The following is a 24,806-nucleotide window of genomic DNA, read 5'->3' on the forward strand; positions in this document are numbered from 1 at the left end:
AACTGTACCTGTAAAGCCGATAAAAATCCAGGTTCAGCCAGGGCAGAGGAGGAGATGTCAACAGGTCGTCTGATAATCCGGTCCAGTTTTTCTGTTATCAGTTCTATCTGAGCGTCTGCAGACTCCAACATATCAGCAGTACTCTCTACAGACATCATCCTGAAATGTGACAAAGAAAAAAAAGTTTGAATACATTTTTATTATTGTTTTTAAATCAGAAAGCACTCCTGTTATTTATCGTTAACAATGGGGACTAGACTTGGACTTAGACTACGCTCAGACTTTAACACTTAAGACTCAAGTTGCAGTGGTTCTTCTTCTACTAATTAACCTTTTAAAAATATATATATTAACTTAAAGTGTGTTGATCCTTAAAGGTAACATCTGCAGGATTTTCCTAAAAAATAAAAAGTCAACTGTTACTATACATGTGTGTCAGTGTCTGTGTCAACCTCAAACCCCCTCCTCAGCCTATATGTTGTTTTTTTTTGGTTGTATCCGAACATTTCTGGGCAAGCGTGGTTACCTCAGCCAATCACAGCGCAGTGGTCAACTGACTTTGTGTCTTAATGAGCGAATGGAAGCTAATCTGAGCAGCTATGATAATGGATGTAGCATGGAGGAAACGAAACGAACAAACAGATAAAGCTTTTTCCTAAACGAGGGTGAAGCTGGGCTTGACTTTCACTTGCTAACAGGGACAAGATGAAGAGCTACGCAAGCTAGCATTCTTCTAACTAGGTATGTGTCAACACCTGTGATTAGCTTGTGCTAACATGCTAAGTCAGGTGCATGGCTCTCGAGTCTCACATAGAAACGCAATGCTACAGGTGGTTGCTGGGCTAGTGAGTGTGCTGCAGCTGGCACTGAGCCAAAGAGGAGGAGCCCAGTTTGAATGTTGTGTTTACTAACGAGTATTAAAAATTCCTGAACAGCCATTCTTTTTGGATTTCAAGTATTTAGGTACCTGTGAGTAGTAAGAGATATAACCTTAAGAGATCTCGAGATCTTACACCAACAGTAAATAAGAAAACTTACAGGTAAGCCCTGACCCTCTCTGCAGAGGTGTGTAGCTCAACCTCCCAGGCCGCTTGCATCCCCACGTGTCTAATACACTTACAAGTAACATGTACCTCATTCAACCCCAATCAAAAAAAAAAACTATCCCTTTAAAGAGCTGTACTCTACCTGCTCTGTAAGCACATTTGTTGACTTGTCCACTGCTGAGTCAGCTGCTCCCACTCTTCCTCTGCTTCACCTTTATCTCTGCTGCCAATCAGCACGGAGCGCTGGCGCTCAAAGTCCAACCACAGGGCGTCTGTGTCCTGTTTTGAAGTCTGTCAGGAGAGGATTAAACGCCAATCACATCCTTTACAGTTTCACTCTACAAGCTCATGATACTGTGGCACCAAGAGGCAAAGAAGCATGGGTAAAATAAAGCTTTAAGAGGATGTTTTGAATATGTTTTGTTCTGATTATGTTATGTATGAAGCACAGTTTAACTGTAAAGTGAAAGGATGGTGTTAGGACTCGCCTGTAGTTGCTTCTTGTAGCTCTGCAGGTTGGAAACGGTGACTGGCTCTGAGATAAAATCTTCTAAAAGTCGTTTGTTCTCCTGAAGCTTGGCCTGAAGCACCGAGCTGCACTTCCTGTACCTGCAGAGGACATTTCACAGGTTTGCATACTGAAATCAAGACGGTTAAATGTTGAGCATCTAATAAGCCAGTGGTAGGAAATCTCCAGACAAAGACAGAGAAATATAAGATTTCAGATTAAGATTTGTTCTGCTGTTAATCCCTCAGGTCTATGTTGAAACTTCTCACGTGCTCCAAACACACAGACTTTACCGTTCCAGTGCTTCCTGTTCAGAGCCGGGCTCATCCTGAGGTCCGGCGCCCGTCTCTGGGATGACGGTCCACTCAGGTTCCTGCTTGGTCTCTACAGTGTTGCCCCTGACAACAGCCTGGGAGATGGGAGAGTCACATAGTAACTGTCCAGTGAGGAAAGGAGGGAAAGACTGAGCAGGGAGCCTATCCAATTACTGAGGATTAGCACCCTGCAGCTGCTGCTGTGTCTTCCACAGGTCACTCAGAGCAAAGGAGACCGCTGAGGTTTAGTCTGACCAGCAACGCTCAGGGAAACGAGACCTGTGTGCTTGGCTTAATTCTGCGTTTATACATACTTCTTTTCATGTAATAAATTGGTCTGAAATGATATTGAAACCCACTTTATTTCCTAAATGTCACTACCTGCTCTCTGCCCTGGCTCCTGTCTTCATTCATTGACCTATCCTCTTTGAATAGAGACGTCAAAGCATGCATGACATGTACAAAGTATCCAGGTGGTTGAAGTATTTTTAGTTCAGATGAAAACATCAAACAAGTAAAAACTGTCATAAATGACGTATTTAAAAACAGTTTGACTGGATTAAATTATCATTAAATGCAGGTTGGACCAGGTTTATGTTATATGTGTGAACAGTGAACATAACTTTGCAAATAGAATTACACTGTAAATAAATGAAATCTTATCAAGTGATGGACTTTAGACTTTTTATATGAGCCACATTCACCTGACCAGTTCAGAAAAATGTCTAATTTCTAGTAGTTTAAAAACAAAATGAGGTCTGAGTCACTTGTAACAAGTAAAAAAAAAATCTGCCAATGGAACAACAGAAAATTTTCTTGTATTAAGACATTATTATAGTTTCAAACAAATTTTCTTGTAATTTTTAATTGTTCGATTTGCAGATTTTTTTTTTACTTGTTTCAAGCAAATCAGCCCTCATTTTTGTCTTTAAATAACATGAAATAAGACATTTTTCTGGACTGATAAGTTGAATGTGGCTCATATCAAGTATAATGAGATAATTTTTGACTTGAAATAAGACAAAAACACTTGGTAGATAGGGTGGAAATTGAGAGGGTACATAAAAATAAATTTCTTGGCATTACAGTGGATGAAAGGCTGACTAGGAAACCACACATCAAACATTTACAGTCAAACAATCATTGGATTATAATTCTCTTTGCACCATGTTTACATTACTGTGCTATAAAACTTCATTACAGTCACTTACTATCTTACAGAAAAGAGCTATAAGGACTATTCAGAAAATATCCACAACTTATTTATTATTTATTATTTAGGAGGGAGGTTATCGATTAAGAGGGGAACACAACTTCAAAATCACAAATGTACGAACAACCTTAAAAAGCTTCTGTATATCTAGTAATGGTGTCAAGCTATTGAAAAATCAAGGTGAGGAACTCGAGCAAAGTCCTAAAATCAACCAGTTCAAAATGAGATACAAAAATATGTTAATTATAGGGTTCAGAGAGAAATGATCATTCATGACTATTATCAATAATTAAATGATAATGTAAAGCAATAAGAGGGAGAGAAGCTGATTTAAATGTGCGTATGTGTATATGAATATATGTGGGTGCATATGTGTTTGTATGCAAGTATGTATGTATGTATGCATGCATATGTATACGTGTATATGAACATAGGCATACACAAAAAAACTAAATTCTTATCAATTTTTTTTGTCTTATTTTAACTAAAATTCTTCTTATTACGCTCCATTTGGGCCACATTCAACTTATCAGTTCAGAAAAATGTCTCGTTTCAAGTTATTTAAAGACAAAATGACGTCGAATTGCTTTTAACAAATAAAAAAAAATCTGCCAATGGAATAAGAAAAATGTGCTAAAATGTTTGCTTGAAACTTGAACTATGTCTCAATACAAGTAACTTTTCTCTTGTTCCACTGACAGATTTTTTTTTTTACATGATACAAGAAATTCAGACCTCATTTTTGTCTTTAAATAACTTGAAATAAGATATATCTTTCTGTAGTGATCAGGTGAATGTGGCTCATGTTAAGCCAAAAAATTAAAATCTCACCAAGTGTTTTTACTTTTTTTAAATTGTAAAATTGTCTGAATTGCTATAACAAGGAAATTAAATCTGCTGATTCAGACCTCATTTTTGTCTTTATATAACTTAAAACAAGACATTTTTCTGGACTGGTCAGGTGAATGTGGCTCATATTAAGTCTAAAAAGACATTTTCTACTGAAAATAAGACAAAATCACTTGACGAAATTTGAGTTTTTCTAATGTACACTACAAAAACTGTCTTATTATACTTGATATAGGCCACATTTAACCGATCAGCCTGGAAAAAGGTCTTATTTTAAGTTTATAAAAAGACGAAAGTAAGGTCTAAATTGCTGTAACAAGTAAAAAAAAAATTCAGCCAAGGAAAAAGAAAAAAATGCTGGAAAATTTCCTTTAAACTAGAAAAATGTCCTAATACAGGAAAGTTTCCTCTTGTTACACTTGAAGATTTTTTTTTTTTTAAATTTTATTAAATAATTTGAGGACATTTTCAACGAATTTTTCTTTTTCTCTTGGTGGATTTTCTTTTACTTGTTACAAACGATTCAGACCTCATTTTTGTCTTTCTATAAACTTGAAATAAGACATTTTTCCGGGCTAATAAGTTAAATGTGGCCCATATCGAGTTTAATAAAAGAGTTTTTGCAGTGTACACTGGAAAAAACTGAAATCTCCTCAAGTGTTTTTGTCTTATTTTCAGTGGATAATGTCTTTTTAGACTTAAGATGAGCCACATTCACCTGAGCAGTCCAGAGATTTTTAATCAAAGTCTTCATTCAAGTTATTTAAAGACTGAAATGAGGTCTGAATTGCTCTTACCAAGTCAAAGAAAAATCTGCCAATGGAACAAGAGAAAAGTTATTTGTATTAAGACGTTATTCAAGTTTTGAGCAAATTTACAAGCAAATTTTTGTCTTGTTCCGTTGGTAGATTTATTTTTAACTTGGTAAGAGCGATTCAGTCCTCATTTTTGTCTTTATATAACTTGAAATCAGACATTTTTTTCTGGACTGGTCAGTTGAATGTGGCTCATATCATATTGAGTATAGCAAGACAATTTTTACTCAAAATAAGACAAAAACACTTGATAAGATTTCAGTTTTTTCCAGTGTGTACTGTTACATATTCCAGATAAATTAATTAAAAAAAGAAAAGCCCAAAAATATAACCTATATAAAAAAGAACAAAGCCTGAGTCTCAGCGCCTGTCTTTGTACCTGAATGTGAGCCTGGCCGGTCTGACCGCTCTCTCTGACGTTCAGCACTCGAGCCGTCAGCTGCTGCTCTTTGGCGCGTAGTGCAGGTTTCAGAGTCCTCCCAGACGCCCAGCTTCTACTCTGTCCCAGGTAGTCTTCCCTCTCTGATGGGACATCTTGAGGTTGAATGCTGTAGATATCACCATGAGGCTGCGCTGACACAGTGACGTCCACGCTTTGTTCCTGCGGGAGGTTGTGGCTCCGCTGAGTGTCGGCCAACGTGCCAGTCGCTCTCAGTGGGGTGTTTACCCGGAGCTGCTGTCCCCTGCTGAGTTAAGAAACGTTCAGTAAGGGGGGACGTCGGGGTCGGACAGTTAGACCCACTCAGTCCTGCAGGCGCCTCATTAAGATTAATAGACTTGAAGGATTACAGAGTGACAAATGTTTAATGGAAAGGCTGTCTGCTTGGACGAAACAATGAGGTTCAGCTTAAACTCAAAACATAGGAAGCAATAATTTCTTTTTCTGACTAATTTAAATCAAACTTCTCAAAATGAACATCTGTAAAATATTCTGAAATGTTCCTAACAGCTTAAATTACTCCTGTTTTTTATGGTCTTACTCGTCAGATTGCAGCATCGTGTCCCTTTGTTGTGCTTCTTGTATTTCATCCGACTCTTTCAGCGCTTCTGTCGTTAAGCAGGAGGAATCTGTGGGTGTCAGCGCGTCACACAGACGATGTAGAGATTCAGCTTGTTCTTCCTCAGATGCAGCTTCATCCACGACGGCCTGAGAGCAAACACAACCATCTGAGAAACTGAAAGTGAATTTTTTTCTCCAGCTACTCGATTTCTGCTCTCCCAAACCTAAGGTCTGCTCCTCACACTCTCACACACACAACAGATGTTAATGCAAATGTCACAGAGTTATGCAAATACCTGTTGCTGCAGCACACGGTCAGGGTCAGTCGTGTGAGAGGCTTCGTGCAGGCTGTTAGTTTGTTTTTCACTTTGCACAGAAAATGACTGTTTCCCATCTTTGACATGAGACAGTAAGACGGGAACAAAAGCTGCGATTTCTCTGCGCACATCCTGAGAGACACACACAAGCAGACACTTAAAGGTGAAGCGGAGTTATCACGCCATAAAACAAGCAAACAAGCAAACAAGGAAATACTGATATAGTTGAGATTTGGGTGCCAACTTTTTCCACATAAGGGCGGCACAAAAACTTTGAGCATTTTGTGAGTGAAAGATTTTTTTAAGATGTAAGAGGATTTGATTTCAAGCTGTGTTTTAAAAAGGGGGTATTGCACTCTTTTAGACATCATACTGTCCACCCCTGTAGCAATTAAACGTGATTTACAATTAGACAAAAAAAACAACCTATGTTTATCTAAAACCTTATCTAGAGGCTGGCACACATTACAGGACTCCCAAAACCTTCACACATTCAGAGTCCTGATCTTGTCGTGTGTGATCTGCACTGAAGGGCAAATATTTTTAAATATATTAAAAAAATAACAATAATAATTTTTGCTAAATTATGTAATTTCATTTTTTGGAAACTTTTATTTATTTTTTTGTTGAAAATTGAAATTTTGCAATTTTTTTTTAATTTTTGCAATTTTTTAAAATTTTGAAATTGTTTAAAATTTTTTAGCGAATTTATTTAATTTTATATTTTTGAAATTTCTTTAAAGTCAAAAAATTAAAACTTTTGCAAATTTTTATTTTTTTTGGTGATTTTTTTAAACTTCAAAATTTTTACAATTTTGTGTTAATTTTCTTAATTTCTAATTTTTAAAAAATATTTGCAAATTTATTTTAAAAAAAAACTTAGCCACCCCATGTATAAATTTATAAATTTTAAAAAGTCTCATTAAGATAATTATTCCCTAGATATTTAATTATCTATAGAATTTTATGCACTTTATATCCCTATTGAGAAGATAAAGAAGGTTTTGTGGCCCCAAAACAACTTTAATCAAGGCTCCTATGAAAGTAAAGGTTGCAGACCCCTGAACTAGAAGAAGCAATGATGATTGTTTTCAGCCTCTTAAATTAAAAAAAAAAAACCAACAAACAAAAAAAATCAGAAACACAAAGAGGGAAATTATTCTGGAAAAAGTCATGGAGATGGCGGAATATGGGTTGTCTGCATTACAGTGTGAGTTAATAGTGTGTTAAGTCGTTTTAAGTATTACAGATAAATTTCGCACTTTCTCTTCGGTCAGTCAGCTGAGTCAGCTCGTGTCTTTTTTTGTTTTGCTAAGGTACATGTGACATTATACACTACAGGATTTCTAGCTGCAAATATTAAACAATCTTGACTATATTATCAACGATCTCTCAATCAGAGGCCTTCCCATTGGCTCTGACCGGACAAATCAGTCTTAACTCACCCCAAACCACAGGAAAATCACACACAATGACATTTGCTGACACCAGAAAATCAGGCTTTTGCTTGATTTGATCGTAAGGAGGAGATTGGGAAAAAAATTAGCCCCATTATCCTGTAGTGTGAACCCACCTTGATCCCCCTGTCTCTTTAAGGCTCCCTGCTCCAAAAACCCCCTTCCCTCTGATTGGCCAGCCTTCTGTGAATCTTGTTGTATTCTTAAGGATGGTTGTTTTGATCAGTTGAAACCATATTAACATGTAGTAGTTTAAAATTTTGCGGATGGTTTAGACAAAAATCCAGCATTGCCTATTTATATTCATTTTTTTTAAAATATGAGAAAGCGTAACACCCCCTCTTTAAATACACAGAATGATTTTTAGTGAAAGACTACAATAATAAGAATAAAATCTCTATCTATCTTTTTAATAAGAAGCTACTACGGAGCTCTGTGGGAGCTGGAAGGCTAATTATCTTGAAATAAGCCTGAGCAAGGTTAGCAGTTTCTTTCAAGTCTTTGTGTTAAGCTAGGCTACAATTAAGCTCTCAGAAGTGGAGTTAATTTGAAGAGATAAATGTGAGAGATGTCAAACAACCTGCTAGAAGTCACCTTTCCAAGCACACAATTTGTCATTTTTACAATTTTCACCTGTTATAAAAGTAAAATAAAATAAAATAATGAAAGGTAAATTTCTTAAATATTTTTTTGATTAAAATGTTAAAATTCAGCCAAATCTTCCTGTCTTATGACAGAATTGGCTCAAACATTTCAGCAGGTGTGTAAGTCTATGTTCAGTCCCTTCCATACCTCCCACTGTTTTCTGACTGAGTCAGACAGCAGCACCAGTTCTTGGATTTGGGCCTCAGTGCAAAAGGCCCCAAAACCCTCGACTGCACCCAGGAACTCCTCGAGGACAGCAGGCTGCAGGACCTTTAAAGCTCTCTGCACAGAAAGACACAGAGCTGCACAGACAGGACTGATAGCTACACAGAGCAAAACAACACAAAACAACACAAACTTTTGGAAGATTGGGGAAGAAATTCTGAGGGAGGATTTTGGTTTCCAAAAGTCTGGATGTTACAACATAAAAAGCAGCTCTGATTTGTTGTCATAACAAGCAACAAAGTGGCAACAAGCTGGCTCCACAGCTAGGTTTAAAGCCTCACTTCATCATTCTTTGTTAGAGTCGTACCTGTTTCCTCTTGGCCTCTGACCCTGACAGGTCTCTGCCTCCAAACAACCTGATGGCCTGATGGATGCGTCCCTGCAGGTGTGACCTGGCCTTCAGCAGTCTGCTCTTTGCCATGGACTGGGCTTTTGAATGAACCTCACTGCGATCCATCGCTGGTGGCAGTGGAGGTTTTTTCACACTCTGTGGAGCGTTTTGTTGGCTTTGAAGCTTGACTTTGAATTTGTTTGTTTGTCGGGTGGATGAGCTTTCTATGTCCCCCTGGACTGAACTTGTCCCATGTTTCAGCAGAGCTGGACTTGCTGGACATGTTGGTTTGGAGTCTGACAGAGGCTGACTCACTGGTTTGGACTCAGAGTATATCTTGGGTACAGGTTCCTTTAAAGGCTGAGGCAGCATTTGGGTTTGGGGTACAGCAATGGTTGGTTGATCCTGATCTGGATCCTGATTTTGCATCTGAACATTCCCAACCTGGTCAACATGTTTCGTTCTCGCCACAACAATTGATCCCGTCTTCAGCGGATTCTGGGTCCTGTGAGGTTTTCTGACAGGTGACTTAATCTCAGTGGAGCTGAACATTTCAAGGATTTCCTAAAAATTGAAACAGTAACAAGTTAAATAAAGAAAAAATGTGACCCAGGAACTAAACAAGAACCCACATATTGATCTGACTCACCTGGCAGCAGGATACCGCCTCAGAGATCCTGTCCTGAAGGCTGGAGGTGCTGAGGTGCTGCAGAGGAGAGGTTTTCTGCACTCTGGCCACAAGGTCCTGAAGATCCTGGCCTTCAGAGATAACTTGGGTCTTAAGCTCCAAACCTCGGGAAACCAGCACCTGAAACAGATTATTAAAAAACATGTCATGTGATTTTTATGAATAGTTTTATTATCAGGAACTGACCTGGAAACAGACGCATGTTTTTTTCTTTAACTTAATTTTTATCATAATACAACAATTTATACAATATTTACAGTTCTTTAATTTTTCTTTTTTGTTTTCAGCTGTAACTATATGTTTACATTTTTCATAAGCACAGTATAAAAAAAGTAAAATTAAATTAAATTAAATTAAAAAAATTACAAAAAAAAATAAACAATTGCAAAATAAATAAGTAAATAAAATAAAAAAGATAAATAAAAAAATACAAATAAAAAAACATTTTTTAATTACAAAATTAAAAAATTAAAAAAATTATAAATAAAAATTAATAAATTAGAAAAATAAATAAATAAAATAAAAATTACAAAAAAAATTACAAAATTAAAAACAATAAAATAAAATAAAAAATTACAAAAAAATAAAGAAATGAAACAAAAATTAAAAAATCGCAAAAAGCAAAATAAAATTTAAAAAAACAGCAAGGAAAAAAATACATTAAATCTGTACTATGTTAATAAAATAACGGTATGTTGTTACACATTCTTATTTTCTCTGTGCATGCTAACGGTGATATAAAACAGCTGTCCTGAAACAGCTTAAAGGTGGAGTCTTCAGAATTTCCTTAAAAAAAAACAAGGTAAACTTTTATAGGAATAATTCTGCTTAATTGTCTCCCACATGTGTGTCAGTTCCTGTGTCTGCCTCAACCCCCTCCTTAAGCCTGAAAGTTGATGTTTTGGTTGTGTCTGGATGTTTCTGGGCCAAGAGTAAGCGTGGCTACATCAGCTAATCACAGAGTGCCTAGGAAGCTAATCAGAGCTGCTATGATAGTGGATGTAGCACAGAGCGAGAAAGACAACAAAAGTGAACCAAAACGCTAAACAGATACAGCTTTTTCCTAAACCAAGGTGAAGCTTGGATCGACTTTCAGGAACTTGGAGCGCAGCAGAATGGGACGAAGAGCGACTTGAGTTGGCTTTCTACTTAGCAGGTATGTGTCAAATACCCGTGACAAGCTTCAGGCTACAGGTGGTTGCTGGGCTGGTGAGTGTGGGTGTGTGCTACTGCTGGCACTGATCCAAGGAAGAGGAGCCCAGTTTGGATGTTGTGTTTACAAACAAGTAACAAAAAATCCTGCCACTTTCAACTAACTACTGCTAAGACTTCAGTTTCTTTCATTGATGAAATCATTTATGAAGGTGTATAAAATTTAACTCGCTGACCTTGGCTGTAGTTTCCAGAGCAGGGCGTCCTCTCTCCTCTTTCATCTTTAGTTTCTGGTAACAGTCCAGGGCCTCAGTGCTCCAGCGATCCAGTTCAGCCAGACGGCCTTCCAGCCCAGACGCAGCCCTGTGCAGATCTCCACAGGCCCGCTCTGCTTCGACCAGCATCTGTCGACACATTCAGAAATCAGAGCTGAACCTCTCCTGAGTTTTATCCTGTGAAAACAGCATCATGGAGTGACTAGTTTGGTCATCTTTACTGCACCTGAGGGATTTGTGAGTCTTTAGATTGACTGAGAGATGAAAGGTCCCAGTCAGTCATCTTTTTGCTCAGCATCTAAGAAAAAAAAAAGAAGAAGAAGAGCTTCACTGATTTATACAAAGACAGATTGAACAACTGTTCCCAATAAGTTTTTGGCTTAAATCATCTCTTGATGATGCTGTCCATCTCTGGTAAAATCACTTATAACTTAAGCTAACAGGATCATGCCCTTTATGCCCTACAGGACAATGACATGTGTCAAGAGGGTGACTGAGGCCATTTTATTTCTAGCCTAAGTCAAAATTTTGGATTATTTAGAATAAAATGTGTGACTTGGGCAATTTAACAAGCTTTCATGATGGCGGCTGCTTCAAAAAGAAACCGAAACTTCAGCAAACATGATTCTTAAATCAGTTTCAACTGGTGAGTGATTGGGTTTATTATCATAAAGGTTAGGGTATAATGTTGTGAAGTAATATAGTCTAAATTTTACAAGTTTTAAATACACTACAAATTTAGCTACTTCTAGCTTGCTAGCTATTCCTAGCTGGCCCGCTTATTTCTTTAACCGAACATAAATGAGCTCAAGGCAATAACACCCCTCAAATTTTTAAAATCAAAGAAATGTTTTTGCTTTTTGGTAGGATATGTATGAGAATGCCTACTCAGCATATGATTGACCTGACATTTGTTCAGTTTGGGTTCAAATGAATTACGTTTTAAGTTTGCTTTATGGAATCAAAGGACAGTTAATGGTCAGGGTTTAATAAGTTGTCAAAACTGGATGTTGGAAATTATGGACCAAAAATGCCAAAATTAAAAATAAGTAAAAGTAAAAAAGTAAAAATAAAAACAAAACTTTATATATATATATATATATAGATATATATATATATATATAGATATATATATATATATAAAGCTTATATATGTTCTCTGCATGTCAACAGTCATCCACTGTGAAGGCCTTTTTGATTGAAATAATTAATAAATATCTTATGCTCTGTATTTGGATTTTTTTTGTGTTTTCCTACAAACTTAAAAAAAATGACTGAGGTTATCATTTTAATGGGGTGATGATGTGTTTTTCCTCACCTGTAGTTTCTGTCTGTTAGCCTTCAGAGTGACTGAGGACACCTCCAACGGCTGTCTGAGCAGCAGACTGGCCTCCTGAGTCAGTGCTTGAAGACACACGGGGCTTCCTCTGGGCTCTGGTGGTACTTCCTGAAAGACACATGCATCAATGAGAATAATCAGACAAAAACCCTGTGGGAGGATCAGAGGAAGCTGGGTCACTCACAAACTTAGTCCTCTTCATGCACTCAGCCCACTGCATGTTGACTCTGCGGAGCTGCTCGGCCAGGGCGAGGCTGGTGGAGGATTCTGTCACTTCAATGAGAACGTTCCCCGCCTCGTTTAGCTTCGCCTGGCGTGATGTCCACTCGCTCATATCCTGCAAAACAAATGAAGAGTCTAATAGATCACCAATTAAAGGAGTGACCCGCATTGTATTACGCACTGGCCTTTGAACTTTTTTATCAACACATGACGACACTGGAAGTATCCTTTGCCAGTTTCTGTTCAAACACTCTGAGGTACCTGGTCGTGCAGATCTGTCTCCTGTGCCAGCCAGGTCTGCAAAGACGACAAGCAGCTGTTGTAGGTTTCCCAGGAAGACGCCACCCTCTCCATCGTCCCTCTGACAGCTGTCACAGTCTGTTTTATAAACTCAGCTTCACTTTCTGCCTCCTTTATACAGCGAGTGATGAGCTGGGAATCCTCACCTGGAGGAGAGAAAAATATCCATAAATACAAAAAACTCCTTATTAAGTATTGCACTTTTTCTTCTATTTCTTGGATTTGGATAGGGTCATTACTTTGTATGGCTCATTTGTTAGTCATGGACACCAAACTGGTTTTGTCTTCAGTGACGTTTTTATTATTTTTGCTCCTTTGTTTGTCTTGAGATCCAACATGTAACCATGGCCGCATTGTTTACATGTAAAATCAGCTTTTAGCAGCCTGTAGGATGTCAATGCTAACTGGTGCAAGGCCAGATGTTTCCCCACACTTGTTGATGTGGAATAAATCAAAAACACTTACTTTTATCTCATTTTACTACACAACTGATAGAAAGAAAACCATGATAGACCTTTGACTAAAAATCTGCAGCAACAACAAGCATATCAGGACTTGTGCATCACTTTTAAGTGTCCCCTGGAAACACTTCTGTTGTGTTGTGGTGTATTTCCAGTGCATTTTTCTACCATGTTGTGTTGAGGTGATTGCCGCATGTTTTCTAAATGCTGTGTACATGTTGTCAAATTGATGAAGATGTTTTCTCAATTTGATTGTGTTTTGTGTTTTTGCATGTGTTTTCTTAAGTTGAGTGAATCAGGATGAGGAGGGACACAAAACAGCTCATATCACAGAGCAAAGGACACAAACAATTTGTATTATAAACAAAATTGTGTTGTCCGCAATTCACAAGGACGGACACTTTATATTATAAAACCAAAGACAGGTAGTTCATATTTTAGACCAAATCTTGTTCTGGCAGAAAACCATAAGACCAAGAGACAAACAATTCATGGAACTGATAATGTTAAAATGGGAATGTTAAGCTCTTACTTAGCGCTGCTTTGCTGGTGTAAACATTTGCCTTTGTCTTCAGGTTTTGGAGAGCATCCATCAGAATCAAAAGCTGGCCCTGGCGGCTGATTGTTTCCTAGAGAAAGATGCAACAGAAGGTGAAATGTTTTAGTTTGATTCCACAAGATATCATTTAATACACTGTTAAGGTATCTCAAAAATGACAGTGAAACATATTAAATAAATGTCCTCTCCTAAATCCATAAAAAGTTTATTTGTATTTCTTTCAAAAAATACGTAAAATTACTGTAAATTTTGATTCTCCTTGACATTTCTTTGTTGTTAAAGCCTCCTGAGACCCAACAATGCTTTTTCTTTCTCTGTAAAGGGCATCACTTTCAGAGCTCAATAGCACATAAATACATACATACATACATTAATACAAACAAACAAATATACATAGAAACATATGTGTGCACATACATACCTTTATACATACATACATGTATGCATACATACATAAACACATACATACAAACAAACATAGATTGATACATTCCTTTATGCATACATATATACAAACATACAGACATACATGCACACAAATTAACATATATACCTACCTACATACATACAAACATACACACATACTTATAAGTGAAAACATATACATACTTACCTACCTACATATGTTTACACATACATACAAACACATACACACATACGTAAATAAATAAGTATACATATACATACCTACAAATGTAAATTCCTACATATGTTAATGCATACAGTTTGTTTGCATGTATGTATGTACGTATGTATGTTTGTATGCCTTTGTATGTATGTATGAACATATGTGTATATGAATATTTGTATGAATGTATGCATGTATGTGTATATGTATGTATGTATGTATGTATGTATGTATGTATGTATGAATGTATGAATGTATGTATGTTTGTGTGTATGTATGAATGTATCTTTGTACGTTTGTATGCATATGTGCATATGTACATACATGCATCTACATATATGTTTATACATACATACATACACACATACACACATACATACTCATAGCTCCCTTGAAGTTAAGTTTTCAGTTTTAAATCTTTTTTTTCAGGATTTAAGGATATTTTTACACCTTGGAGAAGGAGAGCAAACAAGCTTTAACTGTAACAAGCTAACTTTTTGATAGTTAATGATTTATGTTTTGTTTCAATCACAAAAAACTCCTGGTTTCCCCTAAAAATCCGCTGAAACAATGGCAGAAAAAAAGTCATTTTTCAAAACATGGAAGTACCATGCAAAAGACATTCAATTTAAAGAAAGAAATGTTAAGACACCAAAATATTGCAGCATGCTACTTTCAAATAACAATATAATATTATGCAGAAATATGATATTTTTTTTCTTCTGGGTCTCAGGAGGGTATGTGGTTTGTAGCAAAACTCGTTTTGATATTTACATGCCAGTCCTGCAGAAGCTGAGTCACCATCTCCTGGGATCTGTACGGAGCTCTCCAGGTCTGAACTTTAGCGTTGATGCAACCTAAGAGATCCAGTACGGTGTGACGAGACTCCTGGTATTCCAACTTGATGCCTTGATACTTGGCCATGACTCGGACATCAGTTAAACTGTTTTAAAAAAAAAGAGGATGTTAATGTATGAATTTTTTAACTTCAGTATAAAATACTTCAAGATTTCTGTCACTCACCGTCTTTTGACCTCGTCGAATTTCTCCAGGGGCACTATTACATTTCCTGACTCGTCCATGTTTTTGTAGGTATGAAGGGTATTAACATGATGGCTCATCTCCTTAATTAAAGTCTGAAAAAAATATCATATAAGTTTCATAACAACATCCATTTTCTTAATTCTCCTCTTAAGTTTTTTCCAACCTTTAACTCTTCCTGCTGAGCTCGTGCATCCTTTGCAGCTTCTGCATGAGCTTTCTCTTTCCCGCCCTGCTCCGTTAGCGCTGCCTCTGCGCGCTGCAGCCACACCACAACCGAGTCCAGAGGTGGAGGAAGACTAGAGTCCAGTTCTGCTTTACATCTCTGCAGCTGGAGAACACACAGAAACACACACCATGGAGAAAAGCCCAGCAGCGGGTCGTTGCAGTCTGAGTGCTTTGAGAGTGGGCGTCCTCACCTCCTCGTCCAGAGAATCCCACGCTGTCCTGAGAGCTCGCTGCTCCTGGCTCAGCTCAGGGCAGCGTCTTATAGCAGCGAGGAGGGTCATCACCGGTTTCCTTTGTTCCGTGAACGAGTCAGAAAGTCTCTGAAACACCTGATAGTAAAAAAGTATTAGCTCTACCCAAGATATCTAAACAGATACTTTTCTTTTCATTTCCCCTCACCTGGTATTTTTCAGCAAAGCTTGAATTTTCCATAGCTGCTCGAGCATCTTGCAGCTCCTGGAAGGTGTTTTGCAGCCAGCGAGTCACTTCCTGGGCACGCTCACTTGGAGGGACCTACATTTTTTTTAACAGTGAAACTGTCAATGTAGCTTATTAACAATTCATAATCTCTTTTAGTCAGTGGATAAGTGAAGAAGAATGTATTCAAATAAAACCCACTTTTTAAATCAAAGAGAGCTTTGTGCAGGGATGCTTAATGTGCAGCTACCTGGCGTAACGGTGAGACAGCAAATGCCGGAGCAAAGGGAGCAGGTAAGTGGACAGATGGGAGAGAAGAGGGTTCAATCAGAGGAAACAGCTACACCAGCACCCAAAGCACCAGAGAGGAGAGAGAAGAAAGCAGGAGAAATAAATCACACCTGAGTTTTTCGTGAAGGAGATTGTGGGTTTAAAGAGGGGGTAATATGCTGTCCCTCTGGCACCACTATCGGAGCTTCACATGATTTACGCTTAACTTAACTCAAGCTGCTGTCGCTTTAAGACTTCCTGCATCACTAACCTTCTTTCCTCTGATTGGCTAGCCTTCTGAAGGCCCATTGGAGGGACAAATATGGGAAAGCAGAATACCCCCTCTTTAAGATCTTTGCAGAAAAGGTGGAAACAGTGTGATTATTACTCCACAGTTACTTCAAGAGAAGCACAAATACCTGCAGGTAGTCATCAGGTGCTGGCATGTCATTAGAGTACTGGAGAAACTGGGCCACGTACGTCATTATTGACTTCTCATCAGGGTCTTTGACGTCCACGTCTGAGTTTCAGGGAAATACAGATAAAGGTGAAGTGAGAACCTTGGATTCCAATTCTGGGTGGGCCTTAAATTACAAAAGAGTAATGTGTATGTTTTAAAGCAGATTTGTTGATTTTTGATCCTTTTTTTAGATTTTAGTGCATCAGACCGCAATGGTTCTCATTGGTGTCGGCCAAAGAGTAGTGCAAAAGTTTATATATCAGGAGGTTTTTTCAAAAAAATCTTTTTTTATTTTTTTTAATAAAAATTTTTAATTTCAGTCTTTGTTTATAAACTGGAGTGGAAAAAAAGTTACCACTTTTTTCCAGCAGAAGGCGAAAATACTGACTCACGTGATGTGCTTTTTAAGAAAAAATATGGCTCCTGATATAGTCTGTAGACATTTTTATCTTCAATTAACTTTTCACATGGTCTGTTGTTAAAAAAGCAAACTAAAAATCATAAATATTGAAGTATTGCAATTTAAATAGAATCGGCACCCCAAGAATAGTAATAGAATCAAATCGCAAATATAGCATACTGTCCCAGCCCTACTGCACCACCTCAACTTTCCATGTGTTATAGGCTGTAAGAGCAGCAACATTAACCACAGTTGAATAAAAGACAAAAATCTACAGTCTGAGGCTGAATGAGTCATAATGTTTTTTACCAACAGGCTAAAAGTTGCCAAACTTGGCTCATTTTGTAAAGCCAGGGCATCTTACAATAACAAACCAGGCATAAAATGGCACAATTTTATAATTCTACTCTTTAAAACCAATAAAAAATATAAAATAAATAAAGAAAAAATATTTTTCCAAAGAAAAGTTTGAGGTGAGCCTGGGACTGTTAAGTGATTATTTAGCCTTTATCTAGAGCCTATTCGATTGTGAAATCTGAAACTATTGTGTCTCTGAAAGATATCATAAATTAGATTTCAGTTTTCAGTATTGATCCTCCTTTGTATTGATTTGATGATGGTTGTGTTCATTATTTTGTGCTTTAAACTCACAACACCTTTTCAATCCCAGATTTATGACCTGTTTCTGAACAATCCTCAGTAACTGTTTTCAGTTCGTCTTTATTCTCTCATTAAACTCTGTTGTGTTTGTGAAGTTTCATGTAGAGCAGTCTGAGCCGCTGCAGCGTCCAATCAGACAGTGATATTCCATTTCAGTCGCCTCCATCCTCTCTCCTCTCTCCTCTGAGCAGAGATATTGCTTTGGGACAGCCTTCAAAATGGCGACTCAGAAAGTACTTCTGGTGCCGCGGAGGATGGAGGAGAGAGGAGGCTGCAGTTTATCCTTTTGAGACGCAGCCCGTGTGAAAAAATATCCTCACCCTGGGGCTCCAGCAGACGTGGGATGTGGAGCTCCTTCTCAGCCAGGTGAAACGCCTCCTCCAGGTTCTCCATGTTGCTTCTGGACCTGATCAGAGAAAGATCAACCAGCTGTGGTCTGAGAGCGCACAAGATGGCCAAGAAAGCCTCTCCACTCCTCCAGCTCTTCTTGAAGTCCTTAACACTGAGAGAGCAGCCAACCCTGGAGACACAGAGAGAAACAGATGAGTGAAGATGACTGCTCGGGATTAGCTGTGTTGGTCCAGGAGTGGCTGTAGAGATGACCTACCTCTGGCACTGGTCCCTGACCCACATGAGCAGAGCCTTCTTGGCAGATAACCGGAAGCGTCTGTGCAGAGGTGAAGTCCGGCCTGCGGGGACTGGACTGGCTGGGATCGGGCTGCCAGAGAAGGAGTCCAGGCTGGTCAGAGAGTCGAGGGAGGAATGACAAGAGCTGTAGGAGAGAGTGCTGGCCAGCTCCTCGATCTGAAACAGAAGGAGTCTCATATTACACTGCGAAAAACTGAAATCTTATCAAGTGTTTTGTCTTATTTTGAGTAAAGATTGTTCGTCCCTTTCTGGCTCTCTTAGTGCTATAACAGTTGATATCATGTAGTATTTCCTCTTCTGAGTCACATGACCAGCTGCACGGAACTCCTTATCAGTGTATGACATCATCACACAACTGAAGTAGAGTGAAGGGTGAAATTTATTCACAAAAGTTTTGGAAACAACTCCTCAAAGATGGCACAATTTTACCCAAATCTGTGTAAAAATATGATATTTTGTAGGAAATTTTGTCAGAAAACTATCCATGTCATTTTTTAAGCTGTACGACTTTTAATTTTTTGTGTAGAGGCCAAAATGAGCAGCTTGTGTGGAGCTGGAACTGTAATCCCATTCATTCTTAATGGGGGGGCTCAGAGGACTTATTTGGGGTTCACCAACTTTGAGGGCTTGTCATTCGAAAACTGGGTCCGGAATGACAACTTCCACAAGAGCTTTTGTAAAACAAGGTCTAGTCTATAACATGAGCAAATTTCAAGTTGTTACCATTTATGGTTTGGGACAAGATCATTTTTGCAGAAAGGGTAGAAAATGTGGTGAAATTTTACTTTGAAGGGCAAATTGGCGGCTTCCTGTTGGAGATAGATCAGAAGTGTCAGTGTATGATTTTTGCGTCTCAATGAGATTAACATTTTGGCGTTGGTTTGATCTCTCTACGACATTCCTACTGGCTGCTAGGGCCATTTTAGTGTGCTTAGGTGGCGCTAGAGAGCACATTATGGGATGTTGGGGGTCAAGTTTAGTATCGTATCAAACTTCACCTTCTAGCTCTTGCTACAAGTAACCTTTTCTCTTGTTCCATTGACATTTTTTTTACTTGTTACAAGAAATTTAGACCTCATTTTTGTCTTTAAATAACTTGAAACAAAACATTTTTCTGGACCGGTCAGGTGAATGGGCTCATATCAAGTCTAAAAAGGCACTTTTGCTGACAATAAGACAAAAACACTTGATAAGATTTAAGGTTTTTCCAGTGTGCAACATCAGAAGCTTTAAAAGAAGTTGTGATTTTATTTCTTGTTGCTTTGATCGTCGTCTGTACTCACATGGCAGTGGAGGATGATGGTCCAAATCAGGCCGAGGACGATGGAGGGCCGACCATCGATCACATCTGGGATGTTTATGTTTACCAGTTTGACCTGCACCAATCCACCAGATCAGATGTTAATGCTTCAAACTGTTCATTTCTTTGAATTTGTTGTTTGTTTTTTGAGGAAACTTACTGATTTTTTCTTGAGGAAGTTTAGTGCTGTCTCGATGTTTGCCCTCTGCTGGAAAACGCCTCGGCCCTTCTGTCTTTTCTGTGGAGATAAGTCACAATATCAGTGCTACTGGAGAATGAATATTTATTCTCACATGTTTTCGTGTTTGTTTTTTTGTTTTAAGCCAATTGAAATGTAGAAAAATGCCGAATCAACTCACCATAGGCTGACCAGTCATCACCTCCAGCAGGTTGAGCAGATGTGATCCATCCCTGAGGTCTGAGAAGAGGTCTGACACATGAGTGGGAGGGCATCTCTGTAACAGATAAATCACTTATTTATTAATCCAGCTGCATGATATGGAAAAAAAGAAAAAGAAAAGTTATTTTGTTTTTCATTATAAGTTTTTCACAGTGACGTTTGTCCTCTAGACAAACAGGAAGTAACTCCAGCCTGGGAGGTCAGCAGACTGTTTCAACAGATGGCAGGTTATGAACCAGTGGTTTCACGCTGCAGTCATACGGCGTGTGGTTACGACGAGGTGGCTGGACTCAGGTTACGTGCTGTTCTGCTTCACTGGAGCACTATTTATACCCCGACAGCGGCGGCAGGCAGCTCAGCGTCTCAGGTCCATGTGAACTGCTTCACTGGACCTCAGCAGTGAGTCAGCATGTTTACAGGTTAGTTAGTATCACTTACAGCTGCACCACACCGTGACGTCAGGTCAGTTTTTCCAACACTCTCTCTGTAGAGATGGCCAAGATGGGTTTAAAGCTCAGTTTAGTTCACACTGAAGAGGGACTAATGTCTAACATCACACTCATTTTGATGGACCATTCAGACAAACTTTATGATACTACCATGTATCAGTGCAAGAATAAGTTTTTTAAAATGCCAGTATGTCTTTACTTTAATCATCCAGTCCAGTTAAAGACAGAATAAGACGTTGGCATCTTGAGAAGAGAAAAGATTTTTCATCAGTGTCACCCACATACTCAACTTTGCTGCTGAAATGATCTTCTACAAAGCTTGAGGACTCCATTTAGTTGCAAGTTTTATCGGTTTTATGCAACAAAGAAAAGAAAATGTTTCTCTAAACAAATGTATCTAACAATGGTGTGAATGTCTTCAAAATGCACCCAACGTTAACAACATTACCCACCTTAGAGAGCTGAGCGTTGATCCAGTTGGTGAAAGTTCTTTTCTGAATCTGCTCGTGCTCCACTGTCGAGAAAACAGACAAAAATAGACAAAAAGATTCATATTAATAATCTTTACAAAGCCATTTAGAGAGAAAGTTATAATTCTCTTTTGTGGATAATGAGGTGTAAGGCAAGGTAAGTTTATCTATAATGAACATTTCAGTAAGGCAATTCAAAGGGCTTTACAGACATACAAATCAGCAAAACATATATATAAAAAACAGTTAAAAATATAATAAATAAATAAATAAATGAATGAAATACAAAAAAAGGCAAAAAAGAAGGTTAAAACAGGTTTTAAGATATACGCATAAAAGCCACAGTGAAGAGTTGTGCAAAAACAAAAAAGACATCAAAATGATTTGTTAAAATTTTCCAATTAAAAACAGCTGCAAAAAGGTGAGTCTTTAACCTGGACTTAAATGACCTGAGAGTTTCAGCAGACCTGATAGAGAAATTCTTATCATAAACAATTGAGATTGGGTACTGGGTATCATAATGTCACCTTCTGAAAACAAATGCCAAAGTACTTATTATTTTTATTTATTTATTTATTTATCTATTTTTACAAAAAATATTTTTAAATAAAAAATATATTGTATTTATTTATGATGAGTATTATTATTATTATTATTATTATTATTATTATTATTATTATTATTACTATTATTACATAAATCAATCCCTTTTGACATATAACTGTTTTTTTTGTTTTGTTTTCTGAAAAAAGAAAAAAAAGTTACTAAGGCAAATATTTTAAGAAGAAGATAATATTGTGGGTCGTCCTGGTATTCCTGCCTCTAATGGGATTAGGATCCTCATCCCCCTCTTTGTATGACATCTCATTCATCACTCAAAAGTCCGGTCACATGAATACAACCCAATTTGCAGCCTACTATCTTTTACGCACAGACAAGTACAAACCTGAAAAAAGGCGGGCGGTTGATCTAAAACAATGGATTTCTTCCCAGTGGGATCTCTTGTGTCAACTCCACTCAGATTTTTTTTAAAACAGCCGTGAATGTGAGATTTTGAAGAGATCTAACTTTACCTGCCTGGAATGCGCTGCAGTTAAATCAGTTATATCCTGACACTTCATATCAACACAGAGACCCTGGTCTGGAGCCCTGGTCTGAGCTGCAGACAGGTCTATAAGATACTCACCAGCGGCAGTGAAGTGACACACTCCTGGTCCCTCCATTTTTATCACTAACAGTCATTAAATCCATGAATTAATGAACTTCAAACAGAATCTATCTGCCCACTCTCACGCTCCATGACACAGAGCTGCTGACTTCCTCCTGGAGCTAAAGTAAGGTTAGCGACCAGGATCTGGATTCAAGCTGGGATGGCTTCCAAGACAGTGACAGACATAGATACAGACACTCTTAAACACACACACACACAGCTGATATACGCAGACACATACACACAGAAATAATAAAGTCTGAGATAGACACTTTACACACACACACACACACACACAGTGAGGAGGTTTTGGTCATACATGGTTCTTTAAAAGGCACTAGACCAGAACCTTTAAGCTTCTGTTTCCAAAATATTATCCTAATACTATTTATAACATTTAAAAGGCTTAAAGGGACAGTGCAAAGAAATATGGCGGTTGTTTTGGATGCCTGAGTCAAGCTTGAGGATTACTGTCAGGGGAAATTTGTTGTCTACTCCATGATGTCACACAAAATTTGCTGAGTCATCAATTCATTTTTTAAATCTTAAAGCTCCAGGGTGTGTCTTCCAATCTCTGTCCTGGATGTCATTCCCTGACCCTCTCAGCCTGTCCTTGTTACTAACATTTTCGATCAACTATTTGACCTAACAACATGGAGTAATTGTATTTCTAGTTTGCATTCAACTTATATTGGTTTTATCTGTATCAGAATTTAAATAGATGTAAGAAATAAGCATAAGAAATAAGTTTAACCCACTTCTAGTGTCTTAAGTTGACATGTGTCAGTGTAGATCGATGGCGTAGTCACTTTGATTGATTGATTGATCGAGAGACACTGTCTGTTCTACTTAAAGTTTTATTGATCAAAGAACAGAGGGGGCGCTTAGTTTCTACTGTTGTTAAGCCATTTTCACGTGTAGTCTTGTTTTTTTTCGTCTAGTACTGGTTTGTAAGAAGATGAATAAAACTGTTGGCTATGGCTGCCTGATGCAGCAGCTGTCTCTTCTTTGTCCATTTCTTGAATTTTTTTTAATCTCTTTTTTGTAATTTTTGCATTTGGAGTGAATCATTACTTTGTATGGCTCATTTGTTGGTTGTGGACACCAAACTGGTTTTGTCTTCAGTGATATTTTTACTACTTTTGCTCCTGTGTTTGTCTGGAGATCCTACATGTAACCATGGCTGCATTGTTTACATGTGAAATCAGCTGTTAGCAGCCTGTGGCATGTCAATGCTAGCTGGTGCAAGGCCAGATGTTTCCCACAAGGTGAGGCGAAGGAGATGAGGACAACGTGCTGGTTCTCAGGTATGAGCTAAGAAGTGACGACATCGACCTGTCCTTCCATCCATCGTTATTGGGAACGTAAGAAAACAGTTTCTGAAAGAAGAGAAGATTAGCTATCCTGGAGAGATCTCTGACTCTTGTTAGGACAAAATAACAACCCCCCCCCCAAAAAAAAAAAAAAAAAAAAATTCAGGTGATACTTGGGTCTTAAAGGGTTAAAAAATAATGCTTCTTTCTTTTGAGGTTGAATATATTACTCTTTGTGTATATTTTTATAAGAAAGAATTAAAGGGTTGTCTCTTCAGCATGCTCATCCATCACCTCCTCTGTCACTGCGGTCACAGGCAGTAAAACTGACATGTAAACACTCGGTCTTGTTTGCTTTTGTGGGTTTTTCTAAAGCTTCCGTATCAATTTCAGTCTGTTTCATAAACAAATAAAAGCTTGTCACAGGAGCTTTAAGGCCAAACTCCTCAAAGAAAATGATCAAATCTATCCAACATCAAAGGCTGAACCATGCTCATGTCGCTCTCATAAACCTCTAACCACTACTTTCAGAAACCATTTACAAAGACATTACACAAGTGTTCAATGATAAGTGTTTATGTTGCCTTTAAATACAACCTCCTGAATGACACATCTATTACAAACAGGCTGTTACTACTTCATCATCTGTCAAACCTGCATCAGTGAAGACGTCGTCTGTTTTGTTCGGGGGAACCAGAAAAATCACTTTCAGATTTACGCACTGAACCGGCTGTTTGTTTGAGAGCGAGCCAAAGCAGGAAACTCCCCAGATTTTTAATCACTGGACTCCACCCAGTTCACCAACGTGCCCGGGACAAAAGATGAAGGAGGCTTCGACACATTTCTAATTACTGATAGCTCCAGGGCTCTGTAAAACTCATCTGTCAAAGACGTTTTCTCACGGCAACAAGCGATTAGAGATGTTTGCACAACAAGCAGTGAGCAATTTAATGCTAGGGGAATGCAGTGGAGAATTTTAATGACAATATTTAGATATCACTTTCAGTTTTTACATCACGTGCATCACTTTTACAGATATTCTCATGCACGGATGTTGTTGTTGTCAACAGATCATGATGTACAGTCTAATAGTCCAAGGAATGTGAAAGTAAAACTTCTGACACAGTGCTCAGGCATCAAAATGGCTCATAAATTATCAAATACATTAAAATAATAATAATTTAACTAAAGGTTCA

The 24,806-nt window shown here is 38.0% G+C and overlaps 1 protein-coding gene across 1 annotated transcript in view; it reads right to left on the reverse strand.

Annotated features, from left to right (window-relative positions):
• syne2a (spectrin repeat containing, nuclear envelope 2a) overlaps positions 1 to 24,806 on the reverse strand; it is a 129,392-nt gene that overhangs the window by 102,681 nt on the left and 1,905 nt on the right. The window contains exons 2-27 of the mRNA XM_074684749.1: positions 21,070 to 21,131; positions 20,128 to 20,223; positions 19,929 to 20,006; positions 19,752 to 19,844; positions 18,428 to 18,624; positions 18,141 to 18,340; positions 16,720 to 16,820; positions 16,013 to 16,126; positions 15,805 to 15,942; positions 15,552 to 15,716; positions 15,368 to 15,480; positions 15,119 to 15,287; positions 13,690 to 13,786; positions 12,658 to 12,842; positions 12,359 to 12,511; positions 12,154 to 12,282; positions 11,062 to 11,133; positions 10,797 to 10,964; positions 9,370 to 9,528; positions 8,697 to 9,284; positions 8,312 to 8,446; positions 6,042 to 6,194; positions 5,726 to 5,892; positions 5,125 to 5,431; positions 1,848 to 1,963; positions 9 to 159 (exon numbers count right to left, since the gene is read on the reverse strand). Coding sequence (XP_074540850.1) covers positions 9 to 159; positions 1,848 to 1,963; positions 5,125 to 5,431; positions 5,726 to 5,892; positions 6,042 to 6,194; positions 8,312 to 8,446; positions 8,697 to 9,284; positions 9,370 to 9,528; positions 10,797 to 10,964; positions 11,062 to 11,133; positions 12,154 to 12,282; positions 12,359 to 12,511; positions 12,658 to 12,842; positions 13,690 to 13,786; positions 15,119 to 15,287; positions 15,368 to 15,480; positions 15,552 to 15,716; positions 15,805 to 15,942; positions 16,013 to 16,126; positions 16,720 to 16,820; positions 18,141 to 18,340; positions 18,428 to 18,624; positions 19,752 to 19,844; positions 19,929 to 20,006; positions 20,128 to 20,223; positions 21,070 to 21,131 — 4,106 coding nt within the window. The remainder of the gene's footprint in view (positions 1 to 8; positions 160 to 1,847; positions 1,964 to 5,124; positions 5,432 to 5,725; positions 5,893 to 6,041; positions 6,195 to 8,311; positions 8,447 to 8,696; positions 9,285 to 9,369; positions 9,529 to 10,796; positions 10,965 to 11,061; positions 11,134 to 12,153; positions 12,283 to 12,358; positions 12,512 to 12,657; positions 12,843 to 13,689; positions 13,787 to 15,118; positions 15,288 to 15,367; positions 15,481 to 15,551; positions 15,717 to 15,804; positions 15,943 to 16,012; positions 16,127 to 16,719; positions 16,821 to 18,140; positions 18,341 to 18,427; positions 18,625 to 19,751; positions 19,845 to 19,928; positions 20,007 to 20,127; positions 20,224 to 21,069; positions 21,132 to 24,806) is intronic.

The sequence above is a fragment of the Halichoeres trimaculatus genome, unplaced genomic scaffold (assembly GCF_033239565.1).
Source record: "Halichoeres trimaculatus isolate MK-OKI-2021-1 unplaced genomic scaffold, fHalTri1.1 fHalTri1_scaffold_13, whole genome shotgun sequence".
Classification (NCBI taxonomy): Eukaryota; Metazoa; Chordata; class Actinopteri; order Labriformes; family Labridae; genus Halichoeres; species Halichoeres trimaculatus.